Source organism: Portunus trituberculatus, chromosome 1 (assembly GCF_017591435.1).
Source record: "Portunus trituberculatus isolate SZX2019 chromosome 1, ASM1759143v1, whole genome shotgun sequence".
NCBI classification, from domain to species: domain Eukaryota; kingdom Metazoa; phylum Arthropoda; class Malacostraca; order Decapoda; family Portunidae; genus Portunus; species Portunus trituberculatus.
This window is the reverse complement of record NC_059255.1, coordinates 2,418,363-2,439,825: the sequence shown is the minus strand read 5'-3', so window position 1 is coordinate 2,439,825 and position 21,463 is coordinate 2,418,363. Positions and strand designations below refer to the sequence as shown.

Here is a 21,463-nt window from a genome sequence, read left to right as displayed (position 1 = left end):
ACTCTCCTTATCTTTATCACTCGCAACAAACTTAAGTGGAAGTTGTTAGCATTTTCACCCTGACTCCGTCCTCCTATGACTTTTTTTTTTTATAATGTTATGGATTATGGCGCCTGTAGACACACTTGAATAGTATATGTGAGAAGTGCTGTTCAGCTTCCGCCCATTAGTGGCACAGGCAATTTTATTTATAGTGGTATCTATATTAGAGCCCATATCACCACTCAAACGCACCAGAGTGGGCTACTTTTCTGCGAGGAAGACTAGTAGTCGCTAGGCCACCCCTCTGGACGACGCCGACCCTGCCCGGCCCGCCAAACTTCGACCCGTTGCCCAGCTGCTGGCCGCCCCACTCACTGGCACTCAGCCTGGCCTTTGCTGCTTTGCCATCGTGGTCGTCGTATCGCTCGTCGCTACCGCCCACAGCCACCCGTCCTCCTGTTAATCACCGGCCGCGCCGCGCCACGCCACCCCACCTCACGCCACGCCACGCCACCCTCTGCGGCTGCCAGGCATAAAAAAAAAAAAAAAAAATTCAGGAGACAAAGAAGCTACCACAACGTGGAAACGCGTGTTCTGTCAAGTCATTATATAATAAAGGATTAAGAGGTCATGATGATTCCATACTCCTTCAAGACCTCGTTCCGACGAGGCTGGGATAGTGAAGCCTCATTTTTACATATATATTACAGGTACGTTAGACTGAGATAACAGTGGAGTAAAATAACTAAGAAGCTGGCCCAAAACACAACACCCACCTTTTGATGCGATCATCACTGTCCCCAAGCACACTTACAAAACTATAGCAGATGTTTTCTCCGGTTACTACCAGGTCCCTTTGGATGAGAAAAGCAAGAAACTCACGACATTCAGCACTCCATGGGGTCGCTTTCGTTACTGCCGCACACCGATGGCCACTGCACGGCACAACATGTGTTCATCACATCTTGTGCACAAGATGTGGTAGCGGATGTTCCTTGCAAACTTAAATGTGTAGACGACACACTCTTTATGACTACAGTGTTGCGGAAGCGTTCTGGCATACATACCAGTTCTTGAGGACATGTGCCAATAATAGCATAACACTCCACCCAGACATGTTTCGTTTCTATAGGCAGACTGTGTCATTTGCAGTGTATTTACTCAGATGGGAGGACTACGCCCCGAACCTGGATCTCACAAGCAGCATCGCCAACTTTCAAATGCCTCAGCGTCTTTCATTAATGGACGTCAGATCCTGGTTTAGGCAAGTGAACCAAGTATCGCCCCCCCTCATGGAGTCGTTCAGAGAGCTTCTAAAAAAAAAAGCTTCCAGTAAAGCGGTGTAATGAGACAGCCAAGTACAACCTATCTATGAGACGACACAACGAACCATCAGTCAGCTTGCCACGGAGTGATTACAATACTACGACGTCACACAACCCACTGCTGTCTTCACGTACTACAGTAGGCGTGGCAATAGGTTTGTCGTTATGCAGCAGTACTGTCAATGTGTTACACAAGAGACACTACTGTGCAGCAAGGATGACTGGAGATTGGCACTCTGTGGCAGCCGCCATTTGACATCGGCAGAACAGAATTACTCCATGCTGGAGGGCGAAGCCCTAGCATTGTTTGGTGCCTGAGGAAAGCGTGGTTGTTTCTTCTAGGCACCCCAAACCTGACATTCATTACGGACTATCACACACTGACCAAATATTTCAAGACAAGAAGCTCAAGGATATTATCAACCCACGTGTGCTGAATATCAAGGATTTAACTTTCATGTACACCTTCCGTGTGAAACGCCTGAAGGGGGAGGTTAACCGTGTGGATGACATGCTGTCCCGTTATCCCATGCTACACGGCAAATCCAACATGACTTACTTGACAGACAATGAAGCAACGTGCTGCCATTGCAGAAGCCACAGTTTGCCCTCTGGAAATTGAAATAAGAGGAAGCTCATCAGGACAAGGACTAGGACTACTGCATGACTATGTCATTGCCAGTGACTGGGCTGCCAACAAGGATAAGGAACCACTGCTACTACCGGATGAAAAGGCAAGTAGGAGATACGTTTTGTCTGGGGAGCCTCAGTTCCTGGCTAGCTCTTACCGTGTCTGGATGGCAGGCTTTAGTAATTATTCCTACGTTGTTCATACCTAGCTGTCTATGTACTGCATTACATAGTGTAGGGCATCCTGACTTATGGATGTTGCGGTCATGGAGCTGCACCGTCTCTACTTTGGTTTGTAGTACGGAGATAAAGGTTTTAGTTGTCTTGTTTGATTGATTTACTGACACATCAGGGCACCGTACTACCATGCCCTCACCAACCTGTCAATTCCAGGTAAGTGGACAGTGCGGTGCGATACACTAATTGTGCAGCTACTTCACCAACCTCTACTTACGCCACTAGGGCAGGGACAAGATGCTGCGCCAAGCCAGACAGTCCATGTATTGACCAGGGATTCATGCTACGGTCAAGCAAAAACAACAACAGTGCCAAATGTGCGTCATTAACGCCCCTTCAGACCTGGTCGAGTCCCTCTTGTTTATCCTCCTATTTATCCTTTTCAACAGGCAGTAGTTGACCGGTTCCAGCTATCTGGTGAGGTGCATGCAACCTATGCAGACAGATTTACCGGGTTGTTGGAGGTAGAGTACTTTCCCATAAATTCTACCAGCGCAAGGCTAATCAATACCTATCTTCTGCTGGTGATACAGGAAAAATCCAACGGTCGTGCTGAAGCGGCGGAAATATCTACAACGAGATCAGCTCAAAACACTAGTCATAAATCTTTGAAAAGAACAAAATTCGAACAAAGACATAATTGAGACGTACACCGACACAACAGCCGAGCTCTCGGAAAAAGGCACGTGCTGGTGGAGGAACTGCAAGTCATAGATACTCTACTTGGCTATGAAGAAAGTGCAAGAAGCAGAAAAGAAAAGGAGACCATTGCCTGCACAGCTAGGGCTGAACTTATTGAAAAAGACTTGTCTCAGCACATAAGCGTTAATCAAGAAGCTCGAGAGTGGTGGGCATTGCGAGCAGAGAGCGAAAGCGAAAGTGAAAATGAGAATGAAAGCGACACCGAGACATGGAAACCTCACGTGACTCCCAGCCGTCACCATCTCACCCCTCCCCTCCACCCCGTCGCCCCCTCACCACCTCTCCACCATAGCCACTGCCAACGACGCCTTGTGACCTCCTGATCTCCCAGCAACACAGAACTGAAGAGTCAAGTGAGGATCCTACTGCCCGTCAACCTCACAACAACCAGACATAGACACGGGCGAGACCAGCAGCCCTCAACAGGAACGTAGGCAGCCGCCACGGCTCCAAAAAAGCAAAAAACAAAACTCCAGGCTATCTCGTTTGAACACTAATACAAGGGAAGGGAACCAGGGATCGCCCCAGCCGGACAACTGTTACCGCTGCCACTGCAGAAGCCACTTGATGATCAGTGCCCAAAACACCTCAAATGTGACCACTGCCAGAGACCGTACCACACAGCCGCCACCTGTCGCGAGAGGCTGGCTGAGCGCCGGCACCAGGACTTGGTAGAGGCTGTACGGCTCAGCAGCCAGGAAACACTTGCCCTCATCCGGGGCTCTGCCTGGCGACTCCCCCATACAGCTACACCAACTGGGGACCCCTTCCCTCTCCGGCTCAGCCTCCCCACACACTGATTCCCACACCAGCAGGGGACAAACTATCTGCCGCAGCTTCCCCTGCAAAGATGAAATGTCCCTAAATGGAAACAGAAGGCATACAGGTGCCATCGAAAGGGAATTGCGCATAGTCTCAGCAAACTTGCGAGGCTTTCACACGAAAGTGGGAGAACTAACGCACAGATTCACCCGGGCGAACAAAGCTGAGTTTGTGTGTGAGACATTCCTTGACTCAAATGTGCCAGTTAACTATGCCCGAATTGAAGGTTATTCAGCCTGGGTCAGGAAGGACCGATCTACACAAGGAGGCGGACTTGCCTTCTGCTACAAAGCCTCTCTTAACGTTGTAGTGCTAGACACACCCATCCCATGAAGCTTGAAGCTATTATGCTCAATCTAGTCAGCAAAGTGGCCGAAGTACACTTTGTGTGGGCTGTTATTGACTCCCCTCCCAGGGGACAGCCCTGGTGGATTACATTACCACCAACCTCGACCGCCTCACGGCAGCTCACCGATGTGATAACGTTATAATCCTAGGTGACTTAAACCCACGAGGGATACAGCGGTCCTTTGATTCTCCGCTAGCCGAGTTCAACCTCCACAACCACGTCACCTTCCCCACGCATCGGTCGGGTTCCATACTCGATCCCGTGGTGACGGACCTGCCTCCCCACGAATTCAGGTGCTCCCCACTGGGCCCTGTGGGCACCTCAGTCCACGAGGCCATTCTAACTAGTATACAATTTAGGAGGACCCGGGATGAGAGCTTCACCCGCACCATGTGGCAGTGGGAAGAAGCCAACTGGGAGCAGCTGCGGCGCTGCCTGGAGAAAACAAACTGGGACAGCCTATTATAGGGGGACGTGGATCAGCAGGCGGAGCGGCTAACTGACCAGATGAACCAATTGAATTACCAAGGAAGCATGTTAACTTAAGTGGGGTTTACACTTGGCAATTATCGAGAGGCAATATTGCCGAAACGTGTTGCCGATAGCATTTTGGGCCTCAGTCTGAGACTGGGAGCAATTCTCGCAGCTAGCCGACCGTGTTGGTCTTGTATTGCCGCTAGCGGCAATATAGACAAACATGTCGGCACCCAGAGAAGCATCCCTGATGAATGCAGACAACTTCATTTGGAGTCGGGAGGCCGAGGTGGCCTTGCTGGAGCAGGTGAGGGAGGTGAAACATTTGTGGGACCCACAAGACGAGCTTTACAAGAAGCAGTCTTCGAAAATACGCTTTCCAAGAGTGGCTGATTCACTGAAGGAGATGTTCCCAAGTCTAAAGGGCATTTAAATTTTGGGAAAAAATTAAAATTTTAATCAGCTTTTAGGTATTTACAATCAGTTATTTGAATTTTACCTTCTGTAAGAATTTCTAAGTCATCATCTGGTGTTTTATTTTAGTGAAGAAGAGGTGGCCTCTGGCTACGCCTTGCAGTCCTTGAAAACCTGCATGTGAATGATTACGCCACTGACCTTGCTGCATTATGCAGTTTCTTTCATCCGCTCGGTCACGAAGCTCAGTGGGGGAGTAGGTTTCCCGAGCTGTTTCTCTTAGGTAATTATGCAATGCTACAGTTGCAAGCACAATATCCCTGACATTTTTTGGAGAGGTATTTATGGCATGTTTGAAAATTTGAAATCTGGCAGCCAGAATACCAAAGGCATTTTCTGAAGTTCCACAGACGTTTCCTTTTTCCTGCCATCGTCAATTCATGTAAAAAAAGAACAGCTATCGCTGAAGGAAGAATCAGGCTCTCTCTCTCTCTCTCTCTCTCTCTCTCTCTCTCTCTCTCTCTCTCTCTCTCTCTCTCTCTCTGTGTGTGTGTGTGTGTGTGTGTGTGTGTGTGTGTGTGTGTGTGTGTGTGTGTGTAATTCACCTCGGTCGTCTGCTGGTCACTCAGCCAGTCTTCCCCATTACGGAGCAAGCTCAGAGTTCATGGACCGTTCTTCGGGTAGGACTGAGACCACATCAACACACAACGCACACCGGGAAAGCGAAGCCACAAACTCTCCAGTTACATCCCGTACCTATTTACTGCTAGGTGAACACACCCCACACATTAAGAGGCTTGCCCATTTGCCTCGCCGCTTACCGGGACTCGAACCCGGTGTTTGTGTGTGTGTGTGTGTGTGTGTGTGTGTGTGTGTGTGTGTGTGTGTGTGTGTGTGTGTGTGTGTGTGTGTGTGTGTGTGTGTGTGTGTGTGTGTGTGTGTGTGTGTGTATTGTTGTATTGTACAGGGTTCGAGCAAGGCTCATAGTATCCTGTCTCTATGTCTCCATTTATCCAATTTTCTTGAAAGTTACGCACATTATGTGCTGTAACGACTTCATCACTCAATGCATTCCACTTTTCCACCGTGCTATGCATAAAACTATATTTTCCAATATCCTTCACACACTCATCCTAATCTTCTTTACATGTCCTCTTGTCCTTCTAGCTTCTGTCACCAGCATCAGGTCTTCCTTGTCTATTTTTTCAATACCAATTTTATACATTGTTATTAGGTCTCCTCGTTGTTTTCTATCTTGTAAGGTTGACAGTCCATTTCCTTTATCCTTTCTTCATATGTTGGTCCTTTAGTTCCGGTGTGTGTGTGTGTGTGTGTGTGTGTGTGTGTGTGTGTGTGTGTGTGTGTGTGTGTGTGTGTGTGTGTGTGTGTGTGTGTGTCATTACCATATCATTGTTATAATTGTTATTCAGTGACAATGCGTCAAGACTGATGATAACTCAGGCGGTGTGGAAATAAAGTCACAGTGAGAATAAATAGTATTTTTCATGACGTGCATCACAGCTGAGCCCACAGGACAGTTTGAGACGCACTCTCTCTTGACCTCAGTAATTGTTTTCCCATCAATATGTACAGCCTCATTGTAACACTTAGCAAGCAGAACAGATTGAGTTACAACTTAACAACATGAACAACATTTCACAACCACTGTGGGGACTCCCTGTGGCTGGCTGGCCAGTCCCCCACCCAGCCACCGGAAAGGATTTCGTAGTAGTAGTAGTAGTAGTAGTAGTAGTAGTAGTAGTAGTAGTAGTAGTAGTAGTAATGATATATAGTAGTAACATTTTCCTTGGTGGGGGGAGGGGGTTCATTTAATGACTGGCCACAGCCCCAGCCACACCTCAGCTTTCCATGGCCTCCTCCACAGTGAAGACAGGGTTAGAGAAGCCAACTCCATTGGTGGTGGTGGTGGTGATGGTGGTGGTGGTGCTGGTGCCTGCCTTTGCACTGTCACCATCGAGGGTGGGAGGTGGTGGTGAGGCAGCCTTCCCTTCACTGGGTGGCGCAGGCCGCGGTGTGCTGTGGTCTGTGGGCGGTGTGTGGTCAGTGGAGACTTGTGTCAGCCAACAAATGAACAATAAGGTGCCCATAAAAAGTGTGCCTATGTCATGTTCTCATCCAAACACCAACAAACAGACAAACACTCACTGGGCCTCAGCAGCATTCGCTCCAGGCCCACCACGGGGGACTCAGCCAGCAGGGACAGCAGCAGGGCCAGCGGCAGCGTCACCACCACCGCCCCCACCGTGGAGATGAGCTGATGGGCAACAGTGACACCAGGTGAGGAGAGGGGAGTTGTGGGGTGTGGTGATGTACTATATAATAAACACCATAACAAGATCACATGTCATTACCGTGTTGAGGTGTGTGAAGTAGTATGTGCCACCCTGGCTGGTGTTGTAGATGATGATGCTCTGCAGGGACAGTGCCAGCAGGTAGGTGGTGTAGGTGAGGCGACTGATGGGCTGCCACACCGGGTGAGACAGGAACCCGTCCACCACACCTGCCACAAATATCAAAGACTAATAACAGGAAAATGCGATTAATCAAGTAAAACAAGTGGAGAGGAGAACCAATGGAAACACCTCATCACAAACTTTCCGCTGCCATCAGCTCTGAGTCTTAGTGACAGTTGATGAGTCAACCTGTGCACCTGGCATGGTATAACCTGACCTAACCACCACCAGAAGCCTACAAACCCTTGAAAACACCCAATATTCATCACAGAGAGCCAGAAAATACAGACACTCCACACTCCACCACTTGAAAGGCTCGCCACACTGAGGCTGGCAACAGAAGCCCAGACAGAAACAAGGCGACATTGTCATGATGTTCAAATGTGTACAGAAGAAAAGACTGATATCTCAGACTTTATGGTGCCACAACAACGAACACTGAGGACACAGGAAGAAACTACAAAAAAAGACCAATGAAAGATGCGAGGCAATAAACAATACTATGCACTGAGTCACTAACTCATATCTTTAAACACACACACACACACACACACACACACACACACACACACACACACACACACACACACACACACACACACACACACACACACAGAGCATTCATACCTTTAAAGATAAGACAAATCACCTTTAAAAGACGACACATTACAAGCTTGACTCAATCCTGTAAAACACTAATACTTAGGCAAGGCCCAGCCACTCATCACCATACCTCCACTCACCACTACTCCTCCACTCACCTCCATAGCCATTGTGACAGGCAAACACCACCCATGCCAGTGCCACACCCCAGGCCAGCCGGTGCCCGCCGCCATACACCACCTGCGTCATCACCTCATAGGGCATGGGCACCATCACTCTGTTGTAGCTGAACATGCCAAACACCACCAGCAGCCCCGTCATTGCAGCCACCGTCCAACCCACACACACTGTCAGCTATGGGGTCAGGGCAGGTTAGATTAAGCTGCGTACGGTTTGGTTGGATTAATGACTGCATGAAAAGTTAAACATGGCATGGAATTGACATGGTACATCCCACACACAGTAATTCTCTTCTCACAAGACAGCGAAGATGATACACATAAATATCATATTTGGTAGAGGTGTACTATTCAACTCCCACACAGGGCAGCCCACACCCACCACTACCTGCACATGCTGTCCCTCACACACACACACACACACACACACACACACACACACACACACACACACACACACACACACACACACACACATGGCAGTGACGTTCACACATAGTGGACGTGTAAACAACAGCTGCAGGGGGAGTGGGAATAAGTTAGTGATCCTGTCCCCTAAATTGTATTGAATTTCTTGTGTTGAATCCATTAAAGTAATGGAAGGAGATAACTGAGTATAGATGGCGCTGTTCGTAATGGAAACAGAGGAGCAAGACCCAGGAGAGAGACACACAAACAAGAAAAAAATCTTTGGGATTATGGCAGCTGGGAAGATGGAGTCATGAAAGGGAATTTTCTGGCTTTCAAGAGGAAAAAAACAATAAGCGAAGGATGATATTAGTAGACAAAGCAGGATCAGATGTTTACTGAAAGAGAATGTTGTTGAAATTCACAATGACATATAGGAAACCCTGGCTGGAATAAAAAAAAGAAAAACAGTGCCTTTAAGAACAAGTGTAAGGACTATGAAGTGGCGATGGAAAGGTAAATAAAAAGTTAGACACTAATGTGGGACAGGAGCGATAAGAGAAACAAAGCTGGAAGAATGGAAGAAGATATGGAGAAAAGGACAAGAGGTAAAAAATAACTTTGCAGAGGTGGTTAAGCAACAAATGAAGGAAAAAATGAAGGACACAGTGATACAAGTAATTAAAGAAAAGGAAAAGCTAGTGAGAGACACGGTAGATAAAAAGGAAATGTATGATTATATAAGGACTATAAGAAAAGAAAAACTCACTGAAATTTGTGAAGAAAAATGAGGAGAAAGAGATGGTCAAGCAAATTATTTCCACAATTCAAAATGAAGATCAGAGTCTACAAAAAAAAAAAAGAAGAAATATATAGACTTGAAAAATACAGTAAGGGAACAAGAACGCCACTAAATGTTAAAATAGAAGGAGATCCAAAATGAAGTACTGAAATACTAGGACAATACGCTAAGAAAGGACAGCAGAAAAGTACTACTTGTATGGATCTTAATTGCAAACATGTAATTTGGAAAGAAATGGAAGTAAAAAGTTACACTGGACAATTGGGGGAAGAAGTGCTACAATTGGCAATGGTCAACACAATGGACCAATGGGTGAAAGACTATATATGATATAAAGAAGAAAAGTAACCATCAGTCAATCAATCAGTCATCGGGGACATACGCCAGGGGGCGCGTCGCTTCGCCTACCATATGGCGCCACTCCAGGCGGTCATGCCTTGCGAGTCTCCTTGCAGGCTCCCTTCTCGTGCCAAGTAACTCCCAGCAAAAGGCATCGACTTGCCGTATCCATAACTTCTGTGGACGTGCCCTTGGCTTCCTCCATGCTGGGTTATCCCTTTTGGACATAACTCGGTATTGGGTAGCGTGCTACATGCCCATATAGTTGCAGTTAGCGTTGACGGACTATGCTGGTAATCAGCCTAGAATCAGTCTCACGGAGCAATGGCCAATTTGACACAAAGTCATGCCTGTGGTACCCCATGATACTGCGAAACCATCTAGTACCAAAGACATCAATTCGCCTCTTCAGATCGGTGTTCAGCGTCCATGTCTCACAACCGTAGAGTAAGACAGGGATCACTAGCGACTTGAAGATCTTAACCTTCGTTTGTCTGCACAGGTACAGACAACGCCAAATACTAACGTTGAGCAAGTCCATAACGCCGTGGGCCAGGCCAGTTCGCTGTACAACTTCCTGGCCTAACCCACCGTCGTTACGCACTCCACTACCAAGGTATGCAAAAATTTTAGCAATTTCCTCACCACACGCATGGATAGACTGTACTGTTTCATCCAATAAGCCTCCAAATACGTGAGCCTTGGTCTTGGACTAGGAAACCTGGAGTCCCAGGGGCTTCGCCTCCTCGTGCAGTGCCTTGTGCAACCATTACCAGATCCTCCAGTGACTCAGCAAAGATTACTGCATCATCAGCAAAAACAAGATCTGTAATCTCAGTATTGCCGACAGATGCTCCACAATGACTTTGGTCTACAACTCTGCCTAGTACCCAGTCCATGCAAATGTTGAAAAGTGATGGAGCAAGCATGCATCCCTGCCTCACTCCCGTATTCACAGGAAAGAAGCTGGACACGCCCTTCTACACTTCACAGCACTCACAGTCCCGGAGTAGAGGCCAGTTAATAGACCAATAATCCTTGCAGGAATCCCACGGAGACGCAGAAGATCCCAGAGTGTCTCTCGATGTACTGAATCAAATGCCCTTTTGAAATCGACGTAGGCTACAAGCATCCCTTGTTGAAACTCACGTCGGCGCTCCACCAGTACGCGAAGCGCTAGGATCCGGTCAGTTGTTGACTTACCAGGCGTGAACCCAGACTGTTCAGGTCTCTGGTGTTTCAGCAGGTGACTGCGGATACGCATCAACAGCAAATGGGCAAGCACCTTGCCTGGTACGCTGAGCAGTGTTATACCATGGTAGTTGCAGTCTGGACGGTCCCCTTTCCCCATCCAGATAGGGATGACCAATCCTTTTTCCAGTCAGGGGGAATGGTACCTGAATGCCATACAGCAGTCAAGACAGCATGCAACCCACGGATCATGGCCTCACCCCAGCTTTGAGCAGCTCCACACTGATGTTACAGATGCCAGCTGCCTTTCCACCCCTCAACTTTGCCACAGCCTCTTTGACATCATCAATGGAGGGTGCAGTTTCGTCAATGGGTGGATCAGCATCCAGCATCTGTAACCCTGCAGTTTGGAGCTGTCCGCTTGGAGGATCCACCATGAACAGCTGCTCAAAGTACTCAGCCCAACGAGCCATCTGCCCATCTGCGTCCGATACGAGGCGACCATCTGCTGTTCTGATAGCACTTGTCTGAGATGTAGACTTGGAGCGGAGTTTCTTCAGGGCTCGATAGGCAGGTCGGAGGTCATTAGCATTTAAATGACACTCTACATCCTCAGCGAGACCCCTGACATACCTCTCCTTGTCTCTCCTCAGGAGAGCTCTAGTCCTACATGACAGAGCCCTGTACTGGTCGCGGTTCCCAGCAAGTCTGGCAGCACGACTCTCCTCAATACTGTCCAGCGTCTCTACCGAGGCGAAGCCACTCCGTGACCTTGGATGCTCCCCAACGCATTCCTTGGCAGCCTCAAGAGTCTCACGTTTGAAGGTATCCCATAGCTCTACCGGGTCCTCGATGGTGTCGAGCACTCCAAACCGATTGGAGACTGTCACTGCATACTCCTGGGCACATGTCAAGTCCTTCAGTTTCTCAAGATGAAACACAGTGTGGTCACATCTTGGAGGCTTTCTGGACTTGACATGCAGCTTGAGTGTAGCAACAACAAGCCTGTGATCAGTCACAAAGAAATCGGCACTCCAAAAACCATGCAGTTCTAAAGGATCCTTCAACGAGTACTAACAAGGATATGGTCTATCGCCTCTGCTATAACAAATTCAGAGGTGCAGCACTGGTCTCTGATGCCAAGAGACTGCAATTCTCAACCTTTTGGATCTTGCAAGATTCAGAAGGAAAGAGCTGTTGCCGTTTCTGGTACCAGAGCCATGGGGACCAACACATAATTCGTAGCCGGTTCTCTCAGTGCCAGTGACAGCATTAAGGTCGCCCAAGAAAATAAGTGCATCACAACACGGACGCTGGTCCAGTACAAAGTCGAGTTTGGCGTAAAGTGTCTGCTCTTCAGTTCTACTCACCACGGTAGGAGCGTATACTGCAACAACAGACATGAAGCCTAGACTGTGCTTCAGCCTTAGTCGCATTATACGCTCATCAACCAGAGTAGCCTCTACAACGGATGGCTGCAGTCTGCTTGAGACACCTATGGCTAATCCCTCAACATGATAACCATTGTTCATGTCAGACCAATAGTAAGTAAAACCCTTGCTACTGGTCTCACCACTGCCAGGCCTCCTTGTCTCAGAGAGTCCCACCATATCCACCCTCAGTCAACTGAGCTCATCAGATTGATGAGGTAGTCGTTGATCCTCTGAGAGGCTCAGGACGTTCCAGGAGCCTACACGTAGAACCCTCCGAAGATTTACCCCAGGAATGGTCCGCCGGGCAGGCTCCACATCTGCAATCCCACCGGCACCCCTCAAAGTTAAAAACAGGGCGAGGGGATCCTCCCATCCCTCTCAAGACACAGGGATCTCGCAACTTTTCCCCTGCATCCGTCATACAGATAGGCATACAGGTTTGCACGATCTGACCCCCAGCAGAACTGGATCGGGATCGTGGCTAAAGGCTCACCCGCGCCTAGAGCCTCAACCCCGACCTCTACCTCTAACTTTGGTAGCAGCTGTGGTCTTTTTTACAGGGAGGGGTTGCAAGCCCCACCCCAACCAGCTAGGTCAGCCTTGGGCAGGGACACTGGTATCCCTGAGGGTAAAAACCCTGGCTGCCCAAGAAAGGACAGAAAGGGAGGCAAAGACAACAGAAACAGAAGGGGGGTGAGCTATAGGACGTACTCTATAGCTATAACACTCACTCCTCACTTCGATAGAATCCACCCACCACATCTGTGCTTGATCTGATATTCATGAAAAAAACAGTTTTGTCATAATATCATAGCCCAATGGGGAGAAATGGTCATGTAGTTCTGGAAGTTGAATTAGAGGATCAGGAAATATTGAAATGTATGAAGGACACAAACAAGGAAGATTAAATCATGCTAAGACAAATTTTGAAGGATTAAGACAAATCTTCGGTGGTATTAATTGGGAAGAAATCATGCAAGGCGAAACAGTGGAAGAGAAGTATGAAATATTCCTAGATAAGTATTATGAAGGAGTAAAGATATATGTTCCCGTATACAGAGTTAAAGAGAGCAAACACATGTGGTACAATGCAATATGCACAAAAGCCAAGAAGAGCTTGTAATACATTAAGGAAGTAGAGGAAAGAAGAAAATAGGAAGCAGTATAAACGCATGAAGTGAATATATTAAAATAAGAAGAGAGGAGGAGAGAAAGTTTGAAAAGGATATAGTAAAGAGATGTGAAGAGGAACCCAAGCTTTTTTACAAGTATAAAAATGGAAAGATGATGAACAGAGAGACTATCACTAAGTTAGTTAAGAGAAATAGGATATAAGAAACAACAGAAGAAGCGAGCGAGCTTATGAATGAGAGCTTTAGATCAGTATCATATGTAGAAGATTTTATAAAACCAAACGACACAGTAATGCATGAAGGGTTAAGAAACGTTATGGTGCACAAAAATATTGCAAATTATTAGAAAAGATGGATGTAAGAAAAGCAAGGAGGCCAGATAGAGTGTCAGGATGGACTCTGAGAGAATGTAGAGAACAAATAAAGGAACCAATCTGGGATGTAATCAACGGATCAGAAAGTACCAAGGGAATGAAAAAGAGCAAATATAGTCCCTATATACAAAGGAGGGAAAAAGACTGAACACCTAAATTGTAGGCCAGTGTCACTGACTAGTACCTACTGTGGGAAAAATCTGAGAAATTATGATCACTTACGAGTGTTATTTGCTTCAATATTTAAGATGATAACAATGGATAAAAGTATGGTGAAAAAAAATCGTAACCACTATGATAAGACCCAGACTTGAATATACAGCAGTGATCCAAAGGATTACTGCAAAGATGGTGCCAGAGATGAAAGACCTTCCCTCTGAAGAAAGACTGAAGGTTAAGGAACTAGCAATTTTTAAGGATAGACGGGAGAAAGATTTAATAACAATGTATAAGATAACAAACCGTATGGAAAAGATAGATAAACAAGACCTGGTATCACTGACTGAAGATAAGAGACAGACGGAAAAGAGGACCCTCTAAGATTATGAAAGGTTAATGTTTAGTTTTCCACACAAGACGGTGGACATCTGGATCGGATTTAGTGAAGAGATTGTAACAGTAGAAAGTGTGCACAAATTTAAGGAAAGGTTACACAAAATAAAATATAGAGACAGGTCATTATGAGCCCTACTTGAACACTGTAATATACAAGTAACTAAATACACAAACAAATTACACACCACTCACAGCGTTCATCTTGTATCTGGTGTTGCCTTGTCGGTAGAAGATGTAGCCCAGCCACACACCAGCCAACCATGGGCTAGCGCGTGTCCAGGGCATGGGATAAATCTTGATCATATATTCATCGTTCTTTTCTTGCCTGCAAAAGACAGACTGCCAGCTAGTCAAAAGTATATCCCAGCCTACCTCTGTAGTGGTCTTTCCTTAACCTTCCTGTATGTGGCAATGATAGGTAGTTAATAATAAGGTTTTCAAAAGTACCTCCATGGTTCAAGGGATAGTTTAACGGTCTCCAGTGGAAGATACTGAGATTTTTAAGGTATTTTCTATAAAACAGATCAGCAATATCACACAGGGTGACCAAGACAAGGCACCCTCACACACACACACACACACACACACACACACACGTCTGGTAGCTCAGTGGTTAGAGCGCTGGCTTCACAAGCCAGAGGACCGGGGTTCGATTCCCCGGCCGGGTGGAGATATTTGGGTGTGTCTCCTTTCACGTGTAGCCCCTGTTCACTGTCCACTGTTCACTGTTCACTGTTCACCTAGCAGTGAGTAGGTACGGGATGTAAATCGAGGAGTTGTGACCTTGTTGTCCCAGTGTGTGGTGTGTGACTGGTCTCAGGCCTATCCGAAGATCGGAAATAATGAGCTCTGAGCTCGTTCCGTAGGGTAACGTCTGGCTGTCTCGTCAGAGACTGCAGCAGATCAAACAGTGAAGCACACATACTTACGAGATTACAGGGTTAGTGACATATGTGGGAGGAAGGTCATAGTAGTAAATGAGTGCAGCAGGAATGATGGCAGATGCAGCAGTCAGCAGGAACAGCCAAGCCTTGCCTGTGGACCATAACATAACATCAGTCACATCAACAGAATGGTTGACATACAGACAAAGCATCCTAACAACTCGTCACTGATATCCTCGTTAGTGGTCTATTCCTTTCAGCCACTACCCTAACTATTTGAGAACCAATTTCTTCCCATTTGTTTTTACATCTAATTTTTTTTTAAGCACACAACACACACACACACACACACACACACACACACACACACACTATTCAAACTATTAGCCCTGTCAGCCAGTGATTGAAAGGGACAGCCTCGTGGACCACCTTACAGTGTCAGCGGTTGAAGTTGCAACCCACACCAACGCCGACCCAAACATTCACAACACAAAAGGAAAATATGATGGATAATGAATAGAAAATTTACCACTTTCATTCCTTTATTAAAATCTAATACTTGTTGTGGTTACCATAGACGATTCCGGCTGACGAACACCATCTTCAATAAGCCGGGTCATTCCTCTACTGGCAGCCAGGATGCGGAGAACAGTTGCAATGAATATATATATATATATATATATATATATATATATATATATATATATATATATATATATATATATATATATATATATATATATATATATATATATATATATATATATATATATATATATATATATATATATATATATATATATATATATATATATATATATATATATATATATATATATATATATATATATATATATATATATATATATATGGAGGTCTGATGTATCATTGACTTGTATTTAGTATTATTTTTTGAGGTGCAGACTAGATTTTTCGGGTGAGCTTTAATAGTTTTGGATACAGTACCGGAGGTGCGGAGGTGCGGTACCGGACCAAAGGAAAAAAATTAGGTGCGGAAGTACAGTTACGGACTATCTGCGTTTCGAGGTCCGGAGGAGCGGTACCGGACTACCCGATAACCAGTAACGCCCCCACCTCTGGCAGGATTATGAGAATACTTAATCCTGCCTCTGGTAGGAACACACACTTTGCATACTCGCTACCAATCATAGATAGCCACAATCCTTTGCTTCCTTAATATCCTTCGTGTCTCTAGCAACGGCATAATGCTCCCTGCGCGAACAGTCTTTGGTGTTTTCAAGCAATAAGAGAACAAGCATTCTGCTCTTTGATGTCAACAAAAGCAAGATGTTCGCCATTGAACAGACCGCTCGCCTGTATTCGAGAGCAATGCTTTCGCCTGTGCTAAGTCTGTCCTCCAACATCATCCAGTCTTAAATTCAATTCTTCTATTTTTCGATCGTTATTTTTATGTAAGGCAATCTGGCCAAAGGCAACAAAAAATATTAAACAAAAAGGCCCACTTAGATGATAGTTCTCAAACAGGTCCAAGAGAGTTGCCGAAAGAATGGGATAAATGTCTTGAAGCCTCCCTTTTCAATTAGTTCAGGTCACAGGAAAGTGCAAATACAGAAGCAGGCGAGGAGTTCTACAGTTGATGAATGTATCTGCAGCTTAGAGAACCAAACCTGATGTGTGTGGCAAATACAACATACCTACCATCTCATAGTATCTGAGCCTCCAGCTAGTGTCGAGAATCCACACTAACTGATGATAAGAGGAAGGAAGAGATCACACACACACACACACACACACACACAACTGATGAGGGCAGACTATGGGATGCTCTCTCTCTCTCTCTCTCTCTCTCTCTCTCTCTCTCTCTCTCTCTGTAATTCACTGTTTGTTTGATCTGCTGCAGTCTCTGACGAGACAGCCAGACGTTACCCTACGGAACGAGCTCAGAGCTCATTATTTCCGATCTTGGGATAGGTCTGAGATCAGGCACACACCACACACCGTATGATGTGTGTGTGTGTGTGTGTGTGTGTGTTAGTCCTACTCTTCCAGCCATTAGGAAATTTCTTCCCTGTTGCCTGCTGGTCTTCACCCCAGCCCACACCAGTCCTGGGATGTGGGAAACACACATGGGAAGACAGGCACTCCTGTGATGATGGTTCATGGGTTTGCCACGCTGCACACTCCCTCCCACTGTTTCATAGCTCCTCGCTGGTGTTGCAGTGATTCGCTCCCCGCACTCTACTCTGTACATACAAAATACAATACACTGGTCCTGACATGTGAGTGTGACAGTTATACAGGAGGCACATAGTCTCTTATATGCACACACAGATGTGATAACATTTTATCATCACTGCAACAGGAACATATTGTAATGACCCAAACAATAGGTGATGTTCCATGAAGCAGTTGTTTTAATCCTACTTGAATTCGTATTACAATTCCGAGCTCGTGCCTTGTGTGTGTCGCAGATAGGATTTTTTTTGTGTGTGTGCAAGAGAAGAAACTGGACAAAGGCAAAAAAAAAAAAAAAAAAAAAAAAAAAGGGCCCACTGGATTGCCAGATGACTTAAAGATCATAAGGTTATTAAAAAATGAGGGACAAATGTCTTGAAATATCCCTCTTAATTAAAAGAGGTCAAGTCGTAGGAAGATGGAAATACAGAAGCAGGCAGCGAGTTCCAGAGATTACCAAACAAAGGTATGAATGATTGAGAATACTGGTTAACTCTTGCGTTAGAGTTGGACAGAATAGGGGTGAGAGGAAGAAGAAAGCCTTGTGCAGCGAGGCCACAGGAGGAGGGAGGCATGCAGTTAACAAGATCATAAGAACAGTTAGCATGAAAATAGCGATAAAAGATAGAAAGATATGCAACATTTCGGCGGTGGGAAAGAGACTGAAGACAGTCAGTTAAAGGAGGGGAATTATTGAGATGAAAAGCTACCCTATCTACTATAACTGTGTGAACAGAACTTCCCCAAACATGAAAAAGTACTCCATACAAGGAAGGATAAGGCCCTTGTATAGCGTTAACAGTTGGAGGGGCGAGAAAAACTGGTGGAGACGCCGCAGAACACCGAACTTCATAGATGCTGTTTTAGCAAGAAATGAGATGTGAAGTTTCCAGTTAAAATTATAAGTAAAGGACAGACTGAGGCTATTCAGTGTGGAAGAGAGAGACAGTTGAGTGTCACTGAAGAAGAGGGGATAGTTGTCTGGAAGGTTGTCTCGATTTGATAGATGGAGGAATTGAGTTTTGAGGCATTGAAAACTACTAAGTTTTCTCTGCCCCAATCAAAAATCTTAGAAAGATCAGAAGTCAGGCATTCTGTGGCGTCTCTGCGTGCTCTGTTGACTTCCTGAAGGGTTGGTCGTCTCTGAAAGGACGTGGAAAGATGTAGGGTGGTATCATCAGCGTAGGAGTGGATAGGGCAAGAAGTTTGGTTAAAATCATTAATGAATAATAGAAAGAGAGTGGGTGACAGGACAGAACCCTGAGGAACACCACTGTTAATAGATTTAGGAGAAGAACAGTGGCTGTCTACCACAGCTGCAATAGAACGGTCAGAAAGGAAACTTGAGATAAAGTTGCAGAGAGAAGGATAGAAAACGTAGGAGGGTAGTTTTGAGATCAAAGGTTTGTGCCAGACTATCAAACACGTTTGATATGTCTAAGAACGACAACAAAAATTTCACCGATATCTCTAAAAGAGGATGACCCAAGACTCAATAAGGACGCCAGATAGATCACCAGTAGAGCGACCTTGACGGAAACATACTGGCGATCAGATAAAAGATTGTGAAGTGACAGATGTTCAAGAATCTTCATATTGAGATTAAAAAAACTTTAGACAAGCAAGAGATTAAAGGTATAGGACGGTAGTTTGAGGGATTAGAACGGTCACCCTTTTTAGGAACAGGCTGAATGTAGGCAAACTTCCAGCAAGAAGGAAAGGTAGAAGTAAGAGTTTGGCCAGGCAAGGTGCAAGCATGGAAGCACAGTTTTTGAGAACAATAGGAGGGACCCCATCAGGTCCATAAGCCTTCCGAGGGTTTAGGCCAGCGAGGGCATGGAAAACATCATTACGAAGAATTTTGATTGTAGACATGAAATAGTCAGAGGGAGGAGGAGAGGAGGACAAGCCCAGAATCATCCAAGGTGGAGTTTTTAGCAAATGTTTGAGTGAAGAGTTCAGCTTTAGAGACAGATGCGATGGCAGTGGTGCCATCAGGATGAAACAAAGGAGAGAAAGATGACGAACTAAAGTTATTGGAGATGTTTTTGGCTAGATGCCAGAAGTCTCGAGGGGAGTTAGAGTTTGAAAGATTTTGACATTTTCTATTTATGAAAGAGTGTTTGGCAAGTTGAAGAACAGACTTGAGATAATTCCGGCTAGAAATATAAAGTGCATGAGATTCAGGAGATGGAAGGCTCAAGTACCTTTTGTGGGCAACCTCTCTATCATGTATAGCACGAGAACAGGCTGTGTTAAACCAAGGTTTAAAGGTTTAGGCTGAGATAAAGAGTGAGGAATGTACGCCTCCATGCCAGACACCATCACCTCTGTTATGCATTCAGCACACACAGATGGGTCTCTAACAAGGAAACGGTAATCATTCCAGGGAAAATCAGCATAATACTTCCTCAGGTCCTCCCACCGGGCAGAGGCAAATCGCCAGAGGCACCTCTGCTTAGGAGGATTCTGAGGAGGAATTGGAGAAATAGGACAAAATACAGAAATGAAATTGTGATCGGAGAAGCCCAACGGAGAAGATAGGGTAACAACATAAGCAGAAGAATTAGAGGTAAGGAAAAGATGAAGAATGTTGGGTTCCTCCTCAAGATGGCAGGAACCTGAACACCGGTCTGCCATTAGCGGTGGCGTAGTAGGTAAGATGGTGAACGTGGGATCGGGCGAACGTCCACACGTAGGTTTGAATCCCGTCACATACCGCTTTGAAGCTATGCCACTTGTCGAGTGGTTTTAAATTACCTACATATCGCCATGATATCCAGGCTCTAGGTGGTTATACCAGATTCGCTTGGGTGGTGATATGGGCCTTAATATAGGTACCACTATAAATAAATTTGCCTGCGCCACTTATGGGCGGAAGCTGAACAGCGCTTCCCACATAGACTCTTCAAGTATGCCTACAGGCGCTATGGGCCGTAACAAAAAAAGGTCTGCCTCCCATACCAGCCACATTTACGTTCTGATGAGTTACCGAGCCGATACCTTTCCTCTCACCAGAGGTTCCAGTGCTGGTGAATTACCTATAATTTACCAAAGGTCTCAAGTTAGGATTAGGTTAGGGCGTCTGGGGGAACAGAGGTCAACTTGACCCACTCCAGTGAGACGCTGACTTGGTTGAAAAGGGATGTGCCACTGGAAATGTGTGGCACTGGATATGCTGACTTAGGAAATTTAGTGTTTGAGTGTAGGTGCCGTGAAGTGCAGGTGTGTCATGGTGAAGTGCATTTTGGGAAAATATTATTTTGTAACAACGCCAGCAAGTCTTTGTGTCTGTGTCCTTGACGCTGAGATTGGCTCTGTGGGAAGCTGATTCACCATCCGTATGCACGACACCACTGGTAGCCTCCGTGCCTTAGACTGCTCACTACTGCTTCCACCCTGTTTAGTGGCTCAGATTGCTGCAACATTGTCATACTTACATTTTTTACTTATGTAAGAGGGGAAAGCTGGCCAAGAAAAATAAAAAGGCTCACTTAGAATGCCAGTTACCATGTAGGTCTGAGAGAGGTAGCCAAAGGAAAGAGATAAACATCTTAAAACCTCCCTCTTAAATGAGATCGTCTTACGAGGATGGGCCTAGACGACTGGAAATAAGCCCCCTATATGTCGCTACAGCATGAGTTTAAATAGTAGGCTGCCTAAAGGGGTCTCCTCGCTTAATTTACAGGTTAGTAGCAGCAGCAGGAGCAGTAACAGCAGCACTAGCAAGTTGTCAGTATTACCACTTATCATTCTCACTAACTTTGTTTGTCCTTTAAATAGCTTAGCATCATTCAAACTTGTTAATCTCTCAATTCTGCTCTTGTTTCTCCATTCACCAACTCTCTCTCTCTCTCTCTCTCTCTCTCTCTCTCTCTCTCTCTCTCTCTCTCTCTCTCTCTCTCTCTCTCTCTCTCTCTCTCTCTCTCTCTCTCT

At 45.7% G+C, this 21,463-nt stretch overlaps 1 protein-coding gene across 1 annotated transcript; it reads right to left on the bottom strand.

The window, feature by feature from the left end:
* Positions 1-6,419: 6,419 nt before the first annotated feature.
* Positions 6,420-15,220, bottom strand: LOC123506342 (nose resistant to fluoxetine protein 6-like). The gene is made up of 6 exons (XM_045258379.1): positions 15,210-15,220; positions 14,619-14,751; positions 8,171-8,366; positions 7,308-7,456; positions 7,102-7,210; positions 6,420-6,979 (listed from the first exon to the last, which is right to left on the bottom strand). The coding sequence occupies exons 2-6, from the start codon at positions 14,727-14,729 to the stop codon at positions 6,795-6,797; spliced, it is 750 nt and encodes a 249-aa protein (XP_045114314.1). The 5' UTR covers positions 14,730-14,751; positions 15,210-15,220; the 3' UTR covers positions 6,420-6,794.
* Between the last annotated feature and the right edge of the window lie 6,243 nt (positions 15,221-21,463).